Raw genomic sequence first — 18,509 nt, forward strand, 5'->3', positions numbered from 1 at the left:
AATGAATGAATGAATGATATATATGTAATATAGGTGTGTCCAAAGTGCGGCCCGTGGCGGTTTACTGGCACATGGCACCATCTAAAAATACAATAAAGTAATTTTTTGTAAAGTAAAAGGATAAAGTCAAAAATTAATACAAAAATAAGACTTGTGTATGTTGTAAATATGTTCCGGTGGCACAGACAGGAAGTGACGTCAGGTGCTTGTGTGTCTCACCAAACATTACAGTAACATTACTGACACCTAGTGACCAGTGTAGAACACTACGTATCATCCCTGTGTATTCGTCTTAGGAATGCTTTATATTTGTAGTACCTCATTTCGTTATTTTTATGTACGTGTATGTGTATTCTGTACACGTACAAATGGTACGTATCAACTGTAGTGGGGAAAAAAAACAACCTAAGCGATCCTTTCAGTGTGGACAAAAGCACACCAGAGATCATCAAAGAGTAAATCTCCTTGGCTGCGTGTATGAAATATAAATGTGATGTGTCTATATGTGCCCTGTGATTGGCTGGCCACCAGTCCAGGGTGTACCCCGCCTCTCGCCCGAAGACAGCTGGGATAGGCTCCAGCACCCCCCGCGACCCTCGTGAGGAAAAAGCGGTAGAAAATGAATGAATGAATGGTTTAATTATACCTCTTGAGTGTTAAGTTGGTGTGTGATGAGTTTAGTGTTCTTTGTAAGAATGCATGCGTGGGTTTTCTCCGGGTACTCCGGTTTCCTCCCACATTCCAAAAACATGCTAGGTTAATTAGCGACTCCAAATTGTCCATAGGTATGAATGTGAGTGTGAATGGTTGTTTGTCTATATGTGCCCTGTGATTGGCTGGCCACAGTCCAGGGTGTACCCCGCCTCTCGCCAAGAGACAGCTGGGATAGGCTCCAGCACCCCGCGGTAGAAAATGAACGAAGGAATGAAATCTTGCCAGCTTGTCATTGACATTCTCCTCTGATTTCGGCTCAACATTTGCAATAAAAACAATGTCATCGTGCATATCTTACAGTAATAACAGTGTCAGCCGAAGCGGCGTATCGCCAACTTGGAATGACATCTCGTGCAGGCGTACCTAATGAAGTGACCGTGGAGGGAGCCGTTTCAAATGAGGCTGTGCTGAATGCAGCCGTTTAACATAAACTGTTCCTTTGGTCCGCCTACAGTGTGGGAACGGGCTGTCGCTATGGTAACCATTGAGCGGTCTTTCCCCTTCGGCTCGCAGCTTAAAAAAGTCAGCTCATGATGTCGTTGTCTCGCGCGTTCAAAATAAAACATCCCGATGTTAGGGACGGTGACGTTGCCTTTGATGGCGTAGAACAGCAATCCTGGAGAAATTGGCTTGGGGGGGGGGGGCACTGAAAGATGATGTCATCGAGTGGGAGATAACTTTAGGAATTGTAAGGTAAGATAATTAATAGTCACAGTTACACAACACTTTGTTACAAATGGGATAGACCAGGGGTCTCAAACACGCGGCCCGTGGGCCAAATGTGGCCCGCAGGACACTAGTTTGAGGCCCCCGCCTTGATATGAAAGTTTAATGTTAGTGCGGCCCACGCAAGTTTGATATGGATGCTGTATGGTATCATGTACCCAGAAAAAATTATTACGTTTGATTAATGTTCATGTTAAAGGTTAAATAACTGTTAATAGTTATCCTCCCTATCCGTGTGGAAGTGGTAAGTTTTTGTCTATTCAAGTTTAAAGGAAATAACTTGAAGGCTACCGTTTAGGTCGCTAGCTCTCTAGTTTGCGAGTTAGCATGTGTCTCAAGACCCTGCAGTTGCGCAATATGTTGTAAATAAAAAGAGTATAAATGTGACTATAGTCGTGTTTTGTCATGTCTACAGGGCTCTAATAATGCTTTGTTCATTTTAATCTGAAAAAAATCATTTGTCTACCCACCAACTATATGTGCTTTCTTAAGTTTTTATTATTATTATTATATATTTATTATTACTGATTGATTGATTTTCTTTATTCTTGATTAGTTTATTTATTTTTCATCTTATTTTGTGTAGAAAAATAAAAATTAAGATATTTGAGAACAGTGGAATGTTTTATCAGAGCTTTTCTTGTAGAAAATTGGAACCAAAGCAAAGTTTTTTAAATTTTTTGTTTTTAATAAATGCATTTTTTTTTTTTTTGTAAAACCTGATGTGGCCCAGTCTCACCCAGACCCTAGCTCCAGTGGCCCCCAAGTAAATTGAGTTTGAGACCCCCGGGATAGACTATAGGAACATCTGGGAAATGTCCTTGGGATTTAAGGGTAATTCAGGAAAAATGACCCATCAAGATCAAGCCACCCATTTAATTGAATCCCACGGCATGAAGCTCACTGGGCCCCGAGTCATCATCATCATCACCCCCAATGGTGTGGCGCCAGGTGCAAAAGAAAGATACTTTCCAGGACCACGGTCAGTGACAAAAAACATGAGTAATCCAAGTCCATGTCCATGAAAATGTCATTTTTTTTTACTCCTCCCCCCAGCTCCAGAACCCTACCTTTCTCTCATCAATTACCATTGTTTACTCATGACGAATGATCTAAAGATATTCCTTTTGGAAAAAAAACAAAAGCTGTCTTTCTGCGAGGCACCTAGCGCCCCCCTAAGACCGCAAAGACGCCTTTGACACGATGTCGACAACTTTAAAATGATATCAGCCTTAAACTTAAAAGATGATGTCATATAAATTAGATAAATTAGAGCTTGAGCAACGGGGGGAGCTGACCGCTTTTTTTGGATCAATAGAAAAGCACACGGATCCGTGCCATAGCATAAAATACACTTAGTTTGCACGTGGAATGAGGTAAGGAACCAAGTAACCACCCGTGTCACTCGTTCATGCCAATCATGGAGATGAAAACGTTTTTTCCACCCATTCTTAGTTTTTGCTGCCACTGAAGGAACAAAGATGTCCATAACGTCTGAGCTTGTTCGTTCAAGCCAAGGGACTGCTGCAGGTACGAATCCCATTCGCCATTACTGACACTGCTTAAAAGCGTGCGAGAAGAAACACGGAGAGTGGCTATCGTTTACATATCATCACACCGCTGCTAAATGGTAGTTATGGTTATGAAGGATACGTCACAGGCGGCCAAGTCAAGAGGCACGAATAGCAACAGAGGAACCTTGGTTAGCGTCATGAATCCGTTTCAGGAGGTCTCAAACTGAAACCGACATTCTCATGAGAAATTATAAAAATCCAATGAATCCATTCTAAATGTTCAAATTCAAAATGACATTTTCCAGATGAACGCCTGTTGCCGAGGGGAAGTTTGTGTTCAGAACTTGCCTTTATACAACCACCGCAATGAAGTCATAAACGTACGATAAAAACTCATAATATTAGGAGAATAAAGTCCTCTAATTAAGAGAAAAAATAGCCACTTTGTGAAGGTGAGAAGGGCTAACCATGCTAATGTTTGTCCTCAACTGCTCTGCTTTGCTGCCACGTTATAAATAAAAATATAAATAAAAATATAAATAAAAATATAAATTAAAAATAAATAAAAGCCTGCCTGAAGCAAGAAAAAAGTTTTCTATTTTCCTTCTGACATGACACATTTTTCTTGTAAATATGACTTTTTTTCTGAGTAAATTTTTGACTTTTTTTCCACGTAAATTCAAGGTTTTTTTCTCGTAAATTCTTGATTTTTTTCCTCATAAATGTACGCCTTTTCATCTCCTAAATTAACATGTTTTTTTTCCCATAAATTGAATATTTTCTCATAAATTCTCATTAATTTTTTTCTCCTAAATGTACAACTTTAGCCTCCAAATCTCCCGATGGCCCTCATGAATAACGAACCCCACCTGAAAGATTTGAGTTGGCTCATCAAAATGGTGGTTTGCAGATCACAATGAAGAAAAGCAAGGCCCCGTCCACCAGGAGAGGAGAAATCCAGAACCTCTTTCAAAGTTATGCCTCAGGCCGTCCGGTGCTACCAGCCTGCTCCCTACTCAGGTTCCTCCACAAGGAGCAGTCGGAGGTGACTGCCAACGAGGCCACAGCGGAAAGTTTGATCCGGAGATATGAAATTGAGGAGACAGGTGAGAAATGAGCACCTGTGGGACATTTTTAGATGTTGTTATTAGTTACGGCCTGGAGAGAGGACTGCTTTTGATGTCCGGCACTGCTATTTGCTGTCAACCACAACATGTTCTCATCATAATATCATAATATGCTCTATGATATGGAACATACGTATATTAGTGTTGGGCCGTGCTTCTCATTTTGGTGTGGGTCCGATACCGATTCAATACAAGTCCGGTATTGGCAATACTGATTTTGTGAATACATTCATTCATTTTCTACCGCTTATCGTCACGAGGGTCTGATGTCTTATTTTTTTGCATGTTTGACAAACTTCAAATGAACGTTTTTTATTACTAAGGGTGTAGAAAAACCCAACGCTACATGGCTATCTGTGAAACAGTGATGGCCTCCCAAACATACTTACTGAGATAAATTTAGGTTATAAACCCATTTCTAAAGCTTTGGGACTCCAGCCAACCACAGCGAGAGCCATTATCCACAAATGGTAAAAACATGGAAAAGAGTTTAACACAAAAAAAAACATCCCCTAGACCAGGAGTGGTCAAACCTTTTGACTCACAGGCCGCATTGATTTAACAAAATTGACAGGGGGGGGGGGGGGCATACTATATATTCGACACATAACAGTCCACCTGGAATTATTGCATCTGTAAAATGTAGTGCAATCAGCTATATGTACTTGTACCATGGTGTACCAAGGTTGTACTATGATGCCAGGTTGTATGTTAAGTTTCAATGAAATACTTTGGGCCGTATTCAAACACTTGGCGGGCCGCATGTGGCCCCCGGGCCGTAGTTTGCCCACCCCTGCCCTAGATCTTCGGGAAAATACTCTGTGTTGGACAAAAGTAGGACTTTTTGGATTGTGTGTGTTCCATTAAATCTGGCTTAAAGCTTTGGGACTCCAGCCAACCACAGTGAGAGCCTTTATCCACAAATGACAAAAAACTTGGAACAGTGGTGAACCTTTCTAAGATTAGCCAAGCAACCCAAATGACCCCAAGAGCGCAGTGACGACTCATCTGAGAGGTCACAAAAGACCCCACAACAACATCCAAAAGAAGTGCAGGCCTTATTTGCCTGAGTTAAGGTCAGTGTTCATGACTCCACTATAAAGACACCGGGCAAAAACGTTCCAAAGACCAAAAAACATGAAGGCTGATCTCAGTTACCGTCAATGATGACATAGCCTCCACTGGAGGAAGAGGAACCGGCGAAGAACATCTCATTGTGACCTTGTTCATACTTTCAGCCGCGGAAAGTCAGTGCATGACGTTTGAAGGCTTCCTCCGCTACATGGAGTCCAAAGACTGCTGTCTGTTCGACCAGGCCCACACATCGGTGTACCAAGACATGGACCGGCCGCTCACCAGTTACTTCATCTCCTCCTCCCACAACACCTACCTGACAGGAGATCAACTCGTCGGCAAAAGCCACCTGGATGCTTACATCGGGTAAAGCTTGTTTTCAGATCAACTAGAACTAGAACTAGACGGCTTTTCGTGTCTTTCTTGGCTCTTTGTTTATAAAACCATGTTTGGCCTGTGATTGACCGGCGATCATCATCCTTGCTACGCCCCTGCACAATTGCCCCAACGATATGCACGTCTTAAGTGCGTAATGTGTGCACGTTTGTGGTCCAGGGCTCTGAGGAAAGGCTGTCGGTGTCTGGAAATAGACTGCTGGGACGGACCGGGTATGGAGCCTATCGTCTACCATGGTTACACTCTGACCACCAAGATATTCTTCAAGGACGTCATCGCCACAGTGGAGCAGTACGCCTTTGAGGTATCGCACTCAGTGGGGTGCTTGACCGATGTGTCATCTTGACATTGCTTGCCACTCGTCTCCTTGAGCGGTACTTTTTGCAGCACACGGGAACCTTCCTGGGATTTAGTTTGAATAGTAAATAGCCGCATCCAGATGGGAACGGATGATTGGGTGAAAAGGATGTAAGACACAAGGCACAGGAACAGACGGGGTGCATAGACTCGGTCAGCCGTATCGAGTCAGTCTATTCCGACTCAACAGCGCAACACCACGTGATGACTAGTAGTGTTTCGGTCATGAACGAACGGGTCAAAAAAATAAGATCTTTTTTGTGAACGGAATGAACGAGGTCACCGACACTGTCGGTGGTTAGGGTTAGGGTCTAAACTCTCGGTCTTTCAGTCAGCTAACCCCACCCGCCCACAGAGCAAGGCGCGACGATAGGATAAGACAGGCAAGCACGCAGATAGTCCCGCCCTACAAAAGGAACGATGAACCGACTCTCTCGCCAATCAAACAAAAAGCATTTGCAACTGAACGCACTGAACGGATATTTTAGGGGCGGTGACCTCGTTCATTCCGTTCACAAAACCGAACAGGTATTTTAGGGGCGGTGACCTCGTTCATTCCGTTCACAAAACCGAACGGGTATTTTAGGGGTGGTGACCTCGTTCATTTCGTTCACAAAACCAAACGGGTATTTTAGGGGCGGTGACCTCGTTCATTCCGTTCAAAAAACTGAACGGGTATTTTAGGGGAGGCGACCTCGTTCATTCCGTTCACAAAACCGAACGGGTATTTTAGGGGCGGTGACCTCGTTCATTTCGTTCACAAAACCAAACGGGTATTTTAGGGGCGGTGACCTCGTTCATTCCGTTCAAAAAACTGAACGGGTATTTTAGGGGAGGCGACCTCGTTCATTCCGTTCACAAAACCGAACGGGTATTTTAGGGGCGGTGACCTCGTTCATTCCGTTCACAAAACCGAACGGGTATTTTAGGGGGCGGTGACCTCGTTCATTCCGTTCACAAAACCGAACGGGTATTTTAGGGGCGGTGACCTCGTTCATTCCGTTCACAAAACCGAACGGGTATTTTAGGGGCGGTGACCTCGTTCATCCCGTTCACAAAACCGAACGGGTATTTTAAGGGCGATGACCTCGTTCATTCCATTCACAAAACCGAACGGGTATTTTAGGGGGCGGTGACCTCGTTCATTCCGTTCACAAAACCGAACGGGTATTTTAGGGGCGGTGACCTCGTTCATTCCGTTCACAAAACCGAACGGGTATTTTAGGGGCGGTGACCTCGTTCATTCCGTTCACAAAACTGAACGGGTATTTTAGGGGCGGTGACCTCGTTCATTTCGTTCACAAAACCAAACGGGTATTTTAGAGGCTGTGACCTCGTTCATTCCGTTCACAAAACCGAACGGGTATTTTAGGGGCGGTGACCTCGTTTTCCGTTCACAAAACTGAAGTTGTATTTAGGTTTTGTGCAGCATGACACCAACGGTACTATGATTGATTCCTGGCAGGTGTCCATTTATCCGGTGATCCTGTCACTGGAGAACCATTGTTCTAAGGAGCAGCAGGAGGTCATGGCCCTCTACCTCACCTCCATACTGGGGGACAAGCTACTTAATGTCTCCTTGGATAACCCCACCACTGGAGACCTCCCAAGTCCAAATGTAAGTGCATCTTATGCGAACCAGTCCTGGACCTTCTCGGGCTCGATCCCGCCTTACCCGCCTAAGAGTTGAGCAGCTCTCGGCGCTCAACTCGTTGTCCTGTGCAGATCCTAAAGCATCAGGGACTGAGGTTTACACAACGTAGTATCACACGAGCTGACGTCCATTGCATAAGATCTTCGTTCTTCATCTTTCCGAGGAATTTGGACAGTTCTACACTTCTGCTTAACTTTCAACTCTTGAACAGTTTTGGGAAGACCCTTTGCACAAATGATGACATGCTCTCGTCTCCATTTGCAAAGCTGTTTTATGTCAAAATGATTCATGTTGGAGCAATGTTTAATTCCGCTCCAGTTCCAGACTTCCAAGCCACTTGAACTTCCTCCAACTTCTCCCGTGAAAGCAGAGTCATCCGACGACTTGAAGTCGCCTGGCGGATGCTTGCAGACCCTCTGTAGTACAAAGCCAGATGAGGAGGATGAAGAACGGATGCTTTTGGTGTTTCTTCTCGCCTGAGAGCCGCTCCTGCTTCTCATTTGGAATTTATGGCAATGAAGCATTTTTACCGAGTGTGGGCTTGACTGGTGATTCTTGAGGAAATGTTTCCAGGTCTACAGCAGAAATAAAGCATTTGACCTCCGTGTTCCAATCCTCCTGCATGACGTTGTATTTGTTGTTGACACAATTTGACACTGTGTGTCATACAGGACCTGAAGTATAAGATCCTCATCAAAAACAAAAAGCTAAAGCCTCGTGCCAAGATGGAGGCAGGAACAGAGGGAAACGAGACTGGCGATGAGGTCGAGGAGGATGGCGAAGAGGAGGAGGACGACGACGACGATCAACAAAGCAAAGTAAAGTTTTGGTCTCCCAGAAAGACTGGCTCCAAGAAGAAAGTGAGTCAGTTTTCAGACTTGGTATGATGTCATACGTGTGATGATGTGACGACTGTTGTCTCGTCTTTGTCGTCCTCGACGCCGTGAGCAGAAGAAGAAGGTGGTGGTGGCGGACGCTCTGTCCGACCTTGTCATATACACCGTGTCTGTCAAGTTCATCAGCTTCACTCATTCCAAAGACAGCCAGAAGTCCTGTGAGAACACATCATTGGCCGAGAAAAAAGCCCGCAAGTTGGCCAAAGCGACAGGTACTATAAAGTACACCGTCTGTGGCGGCCGACAGGGACAAACACAAATATAGCGGGGAAATGCTGCAATCCCATCAATGCTGCTTGGTTAAACAAATGCCGCATCTAAAACCAAAAACAGCCACAATTCAACTTCATGAAGAAGGCCGCTGGTGTGTTTGAGTGATAGGAAAAAAAGCTCTGATTTGATAGTGAAGAAATCAAGTTCAAATCTCAACATTACAACAATCAAGGGAAATTTACTCATTTTAACCTACCAGATTCAATGCAAAGTACTATATACCTAAAGTTTTATAAATAGCCCTTAACCCCTAGATGCATAAGTGGGTCAGGTTGTTTTCTTGAATTTTCCTCATATTGAAAATTTCATTTCATATTCCAGGTATTCCTCAAAAAACACGTTTTTGATATCATGCCATTCACATTTTTAACTTACCTTCTATACATTTTAAGACATTTTTGTTTTTGTGTTACTACCCCAACCTTCCATAAGTGGGTCAAAAATGACCCGGTCAGGTTGTTTTCTTAAAATATCCTCATAATGAAATTTTTTCATCATTTCATATTCCAGGTATTCCTCAAAAAACACATTTTTGATATCATGCCATTTACATTTTTAACTTACCTTTTATACATTTTAAGAAATTTTTGTTTTGTGTTACTACCCCAACCTTCCATAGGTGGGTCAAAAATGACCCGGTCAGGTTGTTTTCTTGAAATATCTTCGTAATGAAAATTGTTTGTCATTTTATATTCCAGGTATTCTTCAAAAAACATGTTTTTGATATCATGACATTCACATTTTTAACTTACCTTTTATACATTTTAAGAATTTTTTGTTTTTGTGTTACTACCCCAACCTTCCATAAGTGGGTCAAAAATGACCAGGTCAGGTTGTTTTCATGAAATATCTTTGTAATAAAAATTTTTTATCATTTCATATTCCACGTATTCCTCAAAAAACACATTTTTGATATCATGCCATTCACATTTTTAACTTACCTTTTATACATTTTTTAAGATTTTTTTGTTTTTGTGTTACTACCCCAACCTTCCATAAGTGGGTCAAAAATGACCCGCATGCATTTTCTATGGAATCCAATAGGAACCTTTGATTCTTATCAACTCCTAAATGTAATACTAAATATCATACAAGTGATTATTCCTAACCAAATGGCAAAATTTGCATAGAAATGCATTGATTCTAGTATGGGTGATTTTTGCCCCACTTATGGAAGAGTGTAGGGTCCAGTCACTCGTGCATCTAAGGGTTAAAAGCTGGTAAAGTGCTGCTAAATAGATGATGAAGTGTGAATGTTTGCCTCAGCATTGCATTTGTGCACACTGACCATTCGCATAGTGAGTACATGTGGATTTTCACCTTTTCTGTAGGCAAGGATTTTGTTCAACACAATCAGAAGTTCCTCAGCAGGATTTATCCAGCAGGCTCTAGGACGTCTTCCTCTAACTATAACCCTCAGGAGTTTTGGAACGTCGGCTCCCAGCTCGGTGGGTCCAAGGGACTGACTGTAAGCACAACATGGACAGGAAAATGACATTCACATCCATCAGGTGTACATCTCACGAAAGTTATGTACAGTACTTCCTCCTTGGTCATAGTTTATTGCTAATGATAAGTGAATTTACACCAAGTATGTTTACAACCGTCTGAATACAGATTTTAACATTATTAGAACTGTCCAGTCATTAGTGCGATGTTATATGGACGTTACGTTCCGTGACCTTCTGCAAACTCGAGTAACGTATCAATAGTTACTTTTGGCAGATCCCAAACCCTCTAGCATGATTGACATTCTCCAATTTCAGATCAACATTTGCAATAAAAGTAGTTCAAGGAGTAGCTAAAGCTCCAGAACCATCGTTTATTTCAATGATGAAATCTACAGATTCTCACCACTAATGAATGATAATGTAAGATGATTGGTGAACACATGGAACTGCAATCAGATCATCAAAGTGATATATAAATAATATATAAAATCACTTTTACGTCTTCACACACAAGTATGGCTCGCTCATGGATTGCCAAGCAAAGTGCATAATCTCGCTGCTTAATGAAAAAAATATGATTAGAGAAGCATAAATATGTAAAAATTGTAGGCTCTTTTCTTTTATGGTGATGTGGAAATGTGTTTGCCACCTTCCTGATTTAGTTTTTTGCATGTTTATACTATATTACAATCAATGACAACAATTGAACATGCAGTTTTTAAATGCAGAATACAGTTTTTAATTTTTTTTATTAAGGGAGTGAAAAAAAACCTGACATGGCCCTGTGTGAAAAGAGTGAAAGTACAACTGAACATAACTTAAAACACAACTGAGATTAATTGACATCTATCGGATCTATCGGCTTTGGGACTCCAGCCAACCACAGTGAGAGCCATCATCCACAAATGGTGCAAACAGAGAGCAGTGGTGAACCTTCCCAGCACTGGCTGGCCAACCAAAATGACCCCCAAAAAAGCACAGCGACGACTCATCCAAGAAGTCACAAAAGACCCCACAACAACAGACAAAAAAGTTCACGACTCCATAGGCAAGACACTGGGCAAACCAACTGGTCTGACCAGACAAACATTGTGGACTTTTTGTAAAATGAATGTCCGATTACATCTGGCATTTCAGAAAAAGAACATAACAGTAAAATGTGGTGGTGGTAGTGTGATGGTCTGCGGCTGTTTTGCTGCTTCAGGACCTGGAAGAATGGAAGTATGAATTCCGCTGAAGGAGAATATCCGACCATCTATTGGTGACCTCAAGCTAAGACCAGCAATGATCCAAAACACACCAGCAAGTCCAGCTCTGAATGGTTAAAGAAAAACCAAATGAAGACTTTGTAGCGGCCTAGTCCAAGTCCTGAGCTGAATTCTATTGAGATGCTGCGGCATGACCTTACAAAAGCTTCATGCTGAAAAAGCCTCCAATGTGGCTGAATGACAACAATTCCTCCACAGCGCTGGAAGAGACTCATTGCAAGATATCACAAACGCTTGATTGCAGTTGTTGAACTTCGGATAGCTTTGGATATTTCTCTCCCTTACTAAAATTGTGTTCAATTGTGTTGTCATTGACTGATATTTGCATTTGTTTGGTGGTCTGAAACATTTAAGTGTGACAAAAATAAGAAATCAGGAATGTGGCATCACTGTGTGCTGTACATTACAGTAAAGTCTCGTTATATCGATATTCTCGGGAGTCGGAAAAAATACCGATATAACCAAACTATCCATATATCCGATCCTGCGCCGAACTGCATTAAAAGTGGGCAATAATGCAGCTTAAATCAATCTTTGCACCAGAGCACAGCACACACACCGATTCCCGCACTTCCTGGTTCACAGGTCATGGCCAAACACATGCCACGAACGCCAGCATGTACATATGAAAAACAGTGATTATTGCAAGCGATAAAAAGATATCTGAATACAACACAATTAAATACATGTATTTGTACGCTTGTGTCTTCGTTGGAATAGGTGTGTATGCTATGTCAGTTGGTTCTTCTGTTGCAGGCATGTGTTTGGCCAGCTATGTGGGGCGGGTTGAGCATGACCTGTGAACCAGGAAGTGCGGGAATCGGTGTGTGTGCTGCGCTCTGGTGGTGGAAGTGTGAAAAATAAAGTTGACTGGAAGCAGCCGTTGGCCGTGTTCTTTTTTGGTATTGAAATCCTTAAGCAAAGATTGATTTAAGCTGCTTTTGTATCGATATAAGCAGACCAAATTGGCTGGCGGGAGATGAAAAGGGCATCGTAGTAACCGGATTATCGTAGTAACCGGATTATCATAATAACCGGGTATCGTACTAACTGAACTAATTATATCGGGAGATGAAAAGGGCATCGTAGTAACCGGATTATCATAATAACCGGGTATCGTACTAACGGAACTAATTATATCATAAAAGACTAGAAATTTGCCAGGAAATTAAAATAGTATCGTAATAAGTAGTAATTCGTTATAACCGATATAACGAGACTTTATTGTATTCCTGTACTATGACATTTAGGAATGATGCGAGGATGCCTTGTCCGTGTTTACTTTCCAGCAAGTGTGCACTTCTGAACCTCAAGCAATGAACTCGTCAACCCTTTCAAAAAGTTCCAGATGAAATGCTTGTTAATAAAGTCATTTCAAGTGTTCTGATTCGAAGCCTGAAGACAGACAGACTCTTATGTCATGTGAAAAAAGATGGCTTGGGAACATCAAAAGGGAATATCGTAAATTGGCGGTGAAAAGAACATTTCCTTCCACTCCGCAGCCTGACTACCTAATCTGTGTTTTACCTGGAGACTAACTAAAAATGGTTTCAAAAATTGATTTCACCCGTCCTGAAATGCCTTTCTGTTCTTTTCGCTGTACTTCAGCCGGGTCAGATTCAAACTTCTGCTCTTTGTTCCGAAGCGGCCATCTTTTCTTTGAGTAAAGTTTGCACCGTTATGTGGATGTACACGATACGACACAGCGGCAAGCAGGCTGCTTGATCAATGCCGCTGAAATCAGCAGAACATCTTCTGCATCAGCGAGTCCTTATGATGACGTGATTGAAAGTTGGCAATACGATAACATCTGTCGTGTTCTCGTTGCCATCCGCAATGTGTGTTCACCACACACACACACACACACACACGTTTGAAGAACGTTTGAATGCCTCCCTGATGCAAGATACACCAGTGTTGCAGATGCATTACAAGACATTGTGTCATGTAGTTTCTCTGCTGAACAACAAACCAAAGAATTCCAAAACTCAAGACAGACAAAAACAGTCCTATTTTTAATTGTTTTCATTCTTCTATTTTGCAGTGGCACTGAATTTCCAGTCCCCGGGATTACCAATGGACCTTAATGATGGCCGTTTCCAAGACAACGGGGGCTGTGGTTACGTCCTAAAGCCTGCGGTTCTCATGTCCAGTGAAAAGAGCTTTGATCCGGGCGGGAGCCAACGTGGTGTGCAACCAACACACCTGCTGCTCAAGGTACAAGCGGACACACCGACGGGATGAGGGAATTGGATCATCCCAAAGCAGGGGTGTCCAAGCTTTTTCCACTGATGGGAGAAACTTCATACATTTTCTGCCATCAAAATGCTACAATTCAATATTAAGATGTATTTTAAATGAATTAAAATTGGCTGCACGGCGTACGAGTGGTTAGCACAGAGGCCTCACAGCTAGGAGACCCGAGTTCAATTCCACACTTGCATGTTCTCCCCGTGCATGCGTGGGTTTTCCCCGGGTACTCCGGTTTCCTCCCACATTCCAAAAACATGCTAGGTTAATTAGCCACTCCAAATTGTCCATAGGTATGAATGTGAGTGTGAATGGTTGTTTGTCTATATGTGCCCTGGGATTGGCTGGCCACCAGTCCAGGGTGTACCCCGCCTCTTCCCCCAAGTCAACTGGGATAGACTCCAGCACCCACTGCAACCCTTGTCAGGATAAGCAGTAGAAAATGAATGAATGAATGATATATATGTAATATAGGTGTGTCCAAAGTGCGGCCCGTGGCGGTTTACTGGCACATGGCACCATCTAAAAATACAATAAAGTAATTTTACAAGAATAAAGTCAAAGATTAATAAAAAAAAACGGAAATCTGTTCCGGTGGCACAGACAGGAAGTGACGTCAGGTGCTTGTGTGTCTCACCAAACATTACAGTAACATTACTGACACCTAGTGACCAGTGTAGAACACTACGTATCATCCCTGTGTATTCGTCTTTGGAATGCTTTATATTTGTAGTACCTCATTTAGTTATTTTTATGTACGTGTATGTGTATTCTGTACACGTACAAATGGTACGTATCAACTGTAGTGGGAAAAAAAAACAAACAACCTAAGCGATCCTTTCAGTGTGGACAAAAGCACACCAGAGATCATCAAAGAGTAAATCTCCTTGGCTGCGTGTATGAAATATAAATGTGATGTCTTCTGTGTTAAGGGGGGGGTGGCGGGGTGGGAGGGGGTTGCATCACCTTTATTCACATTGTCAGCGTTGGTGATTTGATCATTTCAAGGAGAAAGCTTGCAGTCTGGACTCAACGCTGCGGGAATCCTGAACAGCATTCAGTGATGCAATTATTGAAGTCAATTATTCATCTGATCAGGAAAACAATACTAACCCCCCCCCCCCACTCCAACCCACCCGACCGAGTGCGCTCCACAAGCTTCCTCGCCTCTATTTAGGATAATACTGTCAACTTAGTTTGTTTTTGGTAACCATTGACAATAACGTACATAAAATGACAGCAGTTCTTGAGGGATGAACCTCCCTAACCTTCCTAGCAACTACTCATTAGTTCTTCAAAAAATAATGCCAATTCCGAATCTAAAAAAAAAAAAGTTTTTGGGACTGAAATCTGCAGATTTGTGTCCCACACGCCACAATATCATGTCTCGTTTGCCAATACGCAGGTGATCAGTGGTTCCAACCTACCGGTTCCCAGGAGTGGCAAGGCTCTGGACCCTTTCGTCAGGGTGGAGATCTGTGGGATTGCGTCGGACTGCAACAGTAAAACCACACACACGGTCAGAAACAACTGTGAGTACTTCACACACGATTAGGACTCATCATTTTAGTGGTCTAGGCCAAAAAGTCAATTTAACAAGAATGAACTCACAAGGGGACCTATTATGCTTTTTCCACGTTTCTGACCTATAAATGTAATTAGAATGTTGTATTCTCATGTCAAAGTTTCAGATAATGAGGTTCGCGTATTCGGAAGTGAGCCCTAAAAGAAGTTTGGTATGGTTCAAAACGCTTGGTTTCAAAAGGCGTGGTAAAACTGTTCCTTTGTGATGTCACACAGGGGTGGGCTTTTATATGTAAACTCTCTGCCCTCTCCCAAGCTCTGCTCCGCTGTTTACTTGCTGGCAACGCCCCGAAACGCCACATTTATTTTTACAATTCCTAAAGAGGCAAACATCAGGAACAAGTGCTTGGAGTTTGTGACTCGCTACCAGAAAAAGAAATGCATTTTTATCTATCAACGGCATTTCACGCTGGACTGTTTTGTGAACATGAGCCACTATGCAGCTGGACTAGGCCACAAACGTCAGAAGTAGTAAGTAACAGTTTATTAGTGTCCTAACTGTGTTTATTTAGTGTAAGTCATGGAGCAAAAGCACTTGTCTGTGTAGCATTATAGCATAGAGGAAGCGGGGTGGCTAATAGCCTTTTCCCGGGTTTTTACTCACTGGTAGTCCCGCAAAACACATTACATGTTACCGATGCTGTACAAAACTTATTGCTAAAATGCTAAAGCTACTTACCATTGAGAGACGTCTTGAAGTAACCTCTTCTCTTGAGAATCTTCGGACTGTACAGTGTCCACTTCCGGATCGGATTCAGGATCCAACACATATGCCTGTATGTTAAAAGCGGACATGTTAAAAAGATAAATCGCAGTTTATTATAAACTCAACTCCTGTAAAGTTGGCGGCACAAACCGGAAGTCCTTACTGTGTATGCACTCGGCAGTGTGACCAACCACGGCAGAGTGGGCGTGCCTGGAGGCGGGCTGTGGGTGGAATACATTAAAAGACTGTTTTTGCGGGAACCACAAAATCCAAAGGAATACAGCTGAATAGGTGCTGATTCTGGAAGAACTAGAAAGAGAATAAGCAAAATAGGTCCCCTTTAAGAACAGTAATGTCATTTTATTAGCATAAAGTTTAAATATTTAAGAAAAATGTTTTAAAATCAGCTGGCGAACAGTCCAGGGTGTACCCCGCCTCTCGCCCGAAGACAGCTGGGATAGGCTCCAGCACCCCCCACGACCATCGTGAGGAAAAAGCGGTAGAAAATGAATGAATGAATGAACGAATGTTTTAAAATCGGCTGGCGACTAGTCCAGGGTGTACCCCGCCTCTCGCCCGAAGACAGCTGGGATAGGCTCCAGCCCTCCCCGCGACCCTCGTGAGGGAAAAGCGTTAGAAAATGAATGAATGAATGAATGGATGAATGAATGAACGAATGTTTTAAAATCGACTGGCGACCAGTCCAGGGTGTACCTCGTCTCTCGCCTGAAGACAGCTGGGATAGGCTCCAGCCCTCCCCGCGACCCTCGTGAGGGAAAAGCGTTAGAAAATGAATGAATGAATGAATGGATGGATGAATGAATGAACGAATGTTTTAAAATCGACTGGCGACCAGTCCAGGGTGTACCTCGTCTCTCGCCTGAAGACAGCTGGGATAGGCTCCAGCCCTCCCCGTGACCCTCGTAAGGGAAAAGCGGTAGAAAATGAATGAATGAATGAATGAATGAATAAACGAATGTTTTAAAATCGGCTGGCGACCAGTCCAGGGTGTACCCCGCCTCTCACCTGAAGACAGCTGGGATAGGCTCCAGCCCTCCCCGCGACCCTCGTGAGGGAAAAGCGTTAGAAAATGAATGAATGAATGAATGAATGAACAAATGTTTTAAAATCGACTGGCGACCAGTCCAGGGTGTACCTCGTCTCTCGCCTGAAGACAGCTGGGATAGGCTCCAGCCCTCCCCGCGACCCTCATGAGGGAAAAGCGGTAGAAAATGAATGAATGAATGAATAAACGAATGTTTTAAAATCGGCTGGCGACCAGTCCAGGGTGTACCTCGTCTCTCGCCTGAAGACAGCTGGGATAGGCTCCAGCCCTCCCCGTGACCCTCGTGAGGGAAAAGCGGTAGAAAATGAATGAATGAATGAATGAATAAACAAATGTTTTAAAATCGGCTGGCGACCAGTCCAGGGTGTACCCCGCCTCTCGCCCGAAGACAGCTGGGATAGGCTCCATCACCCCCTGTGAGGATAAGCATTAGAAAATGAATGAATGTTTTAAAATCTTATGAGAAATTAAAAGATGCACACATCATTTGTGATGGAATCGCACTGACTAGTTCATAAAGTCATTAAAGACGCCGATGACCATTCCAGCTCTGAGTCCTTACTGGGACGCCGACATGAACTTCCGCATCAGCATTCCCGACCTGTGCCTGATCCGCTTCTGCGTCCGCGACCAGACCGGTTTTCTGTCCAGTGTCTTCGTCGGCCAGTACACGCTGCCCTTCCACAGCCTGAAGAAAGGTGAGCCTCAGACGCCAGCGTTGGGGAAACCTGGAACAAGTAAATAAGCGTGACAGACATGCATTTCCAACAACACAACATCTACTTTATACAAAGAATGTTCAGCTCGATGGACAATCCCAGCACTGGAAAGTCTCACAGGCACTTTATATGTACCCTTGGTATCAATACAATGGGTATTTGGATCAATACTCCCACCCCCCGGATTAGTTTTAGTAGTTTGATGGGTAAATAGTCCTCTTTATACAATGTTGATTTTTCACACATCCATTTTTTTACCTCCAGGCTATCGGTGGGTACCTCTCCGGTCCCGAGACGGATGCAGCATGGATCCAGCCTCTCTTTTTGTTTTTGTCTGGTATTCCTAAAAACAGCTCCATAGGGCACACACACAAACACAATAACACACACACTTTGCCAACAGAGCCGCAGCTCAACAACAAAAAGATGCAAATAAATCAAAGCAATTGCATTTGCTGAGATATAAATACCAGTTTTATTAGGTGCAAAACAAACGGGCCAGCTATTTCTGCCTGTGTGCTGCATGAGGGGGGGGGGGGACCAGAACACTCCAACAGGGCTGGAAAGCACAGAAAAGCAGCTCGTCTAGAACTGAAAAATCCCCCCAGTGAGACTCTAGTTTCCTGTGACAAAATGAATATTTGATGCAAGTTCAGTTAATGCCAGCAAAGTCGTTTCCCGCTCTGAACAATAAATGTAATTTTTTTTTTTTTTGAGACCTACCAAGTGATGCC

General features: G+C 43.1%; 1 protein-coding gene and 1 long non-coding RNA gene across 4 annotated transcripts; one reads left to right on the forward strand and one right to left on the reverse strand.

The window, feature by feature from the left end:
* The first annotated feature begins 2,919 nt into the window (after positions 1-2,919).
* LOC131131179 (1-phosphatidylinositol 4,5-bisphosphate phosphodiesterase zeta-1-like) lies at positions 2,920-18,122 on the forward strand. Its single transcript, XM_078789873.1, has 12 exons — positions 2,920-2,970; positions 3,865-4,060; positions 5,320-5,521; positions 5,711-5,855; positions 7,374-7,526; positions 8,234-8,422; positions 8,523-8,670; positions 10,063-10,179; positions 13,495-13,667; positions 15,106-15,232; positions 17,605-17,754; positions 18,040-18,122. The coding sequence occupies exons 2-12, from the start codon at positions 3,871-3,873 to the stop codon at positions 18,120-18,122; spliced, it is 1,677 nt and encodes a 558-aa protein (XP_078645999.1). The 5' UTR covers positions 2,920-2,970; positions 3,865-3,870.
* LOC144898319 (uncharacterized) lies at positions 9,983-16,383 on the reverse strand. Of its 3 annotated transcripts, none has more exons than XR_013627243.1 (4): positions 16,154-16,383; positions 15,964-16,058; positions 15,128-15,194; positions 9,983-10,197 (listed from the first exon to the last, which is right to left on the reverse strand). It is a non-coding gene; the product is annotated as an uncharacterized LOC144898319 (long non-coding RNA). The 3 variants fall into 3 exon arrangements; XR_013627228.1 differs by having other exon boundaries at positions 16,141-16,383; XR_013627224.1 differs by having other exon boundaries at positions 15,964-16,383.
* Positions 18,123-18,509: the final 387 nt, after the last annotated feature.

The sequence above is a fragment of the Doryrhamphus excisus genome, linkage group LG1 (genome assembly GCF_037039965.1).
Source record: "Doryrhamphus excisus strain RoL-2023G ecotype Guam linkage group LG1, RoL_Dexc_Guam_v1.1, whole genome shotgun sequence".
Classification (NCBI taxonomy): Eukaryota; Metazoa; Chordata; class Actinopteri; order Syngnathiformes; family Syngnathidae; genus Doryrhamphus; species Doryrhamphus excisus.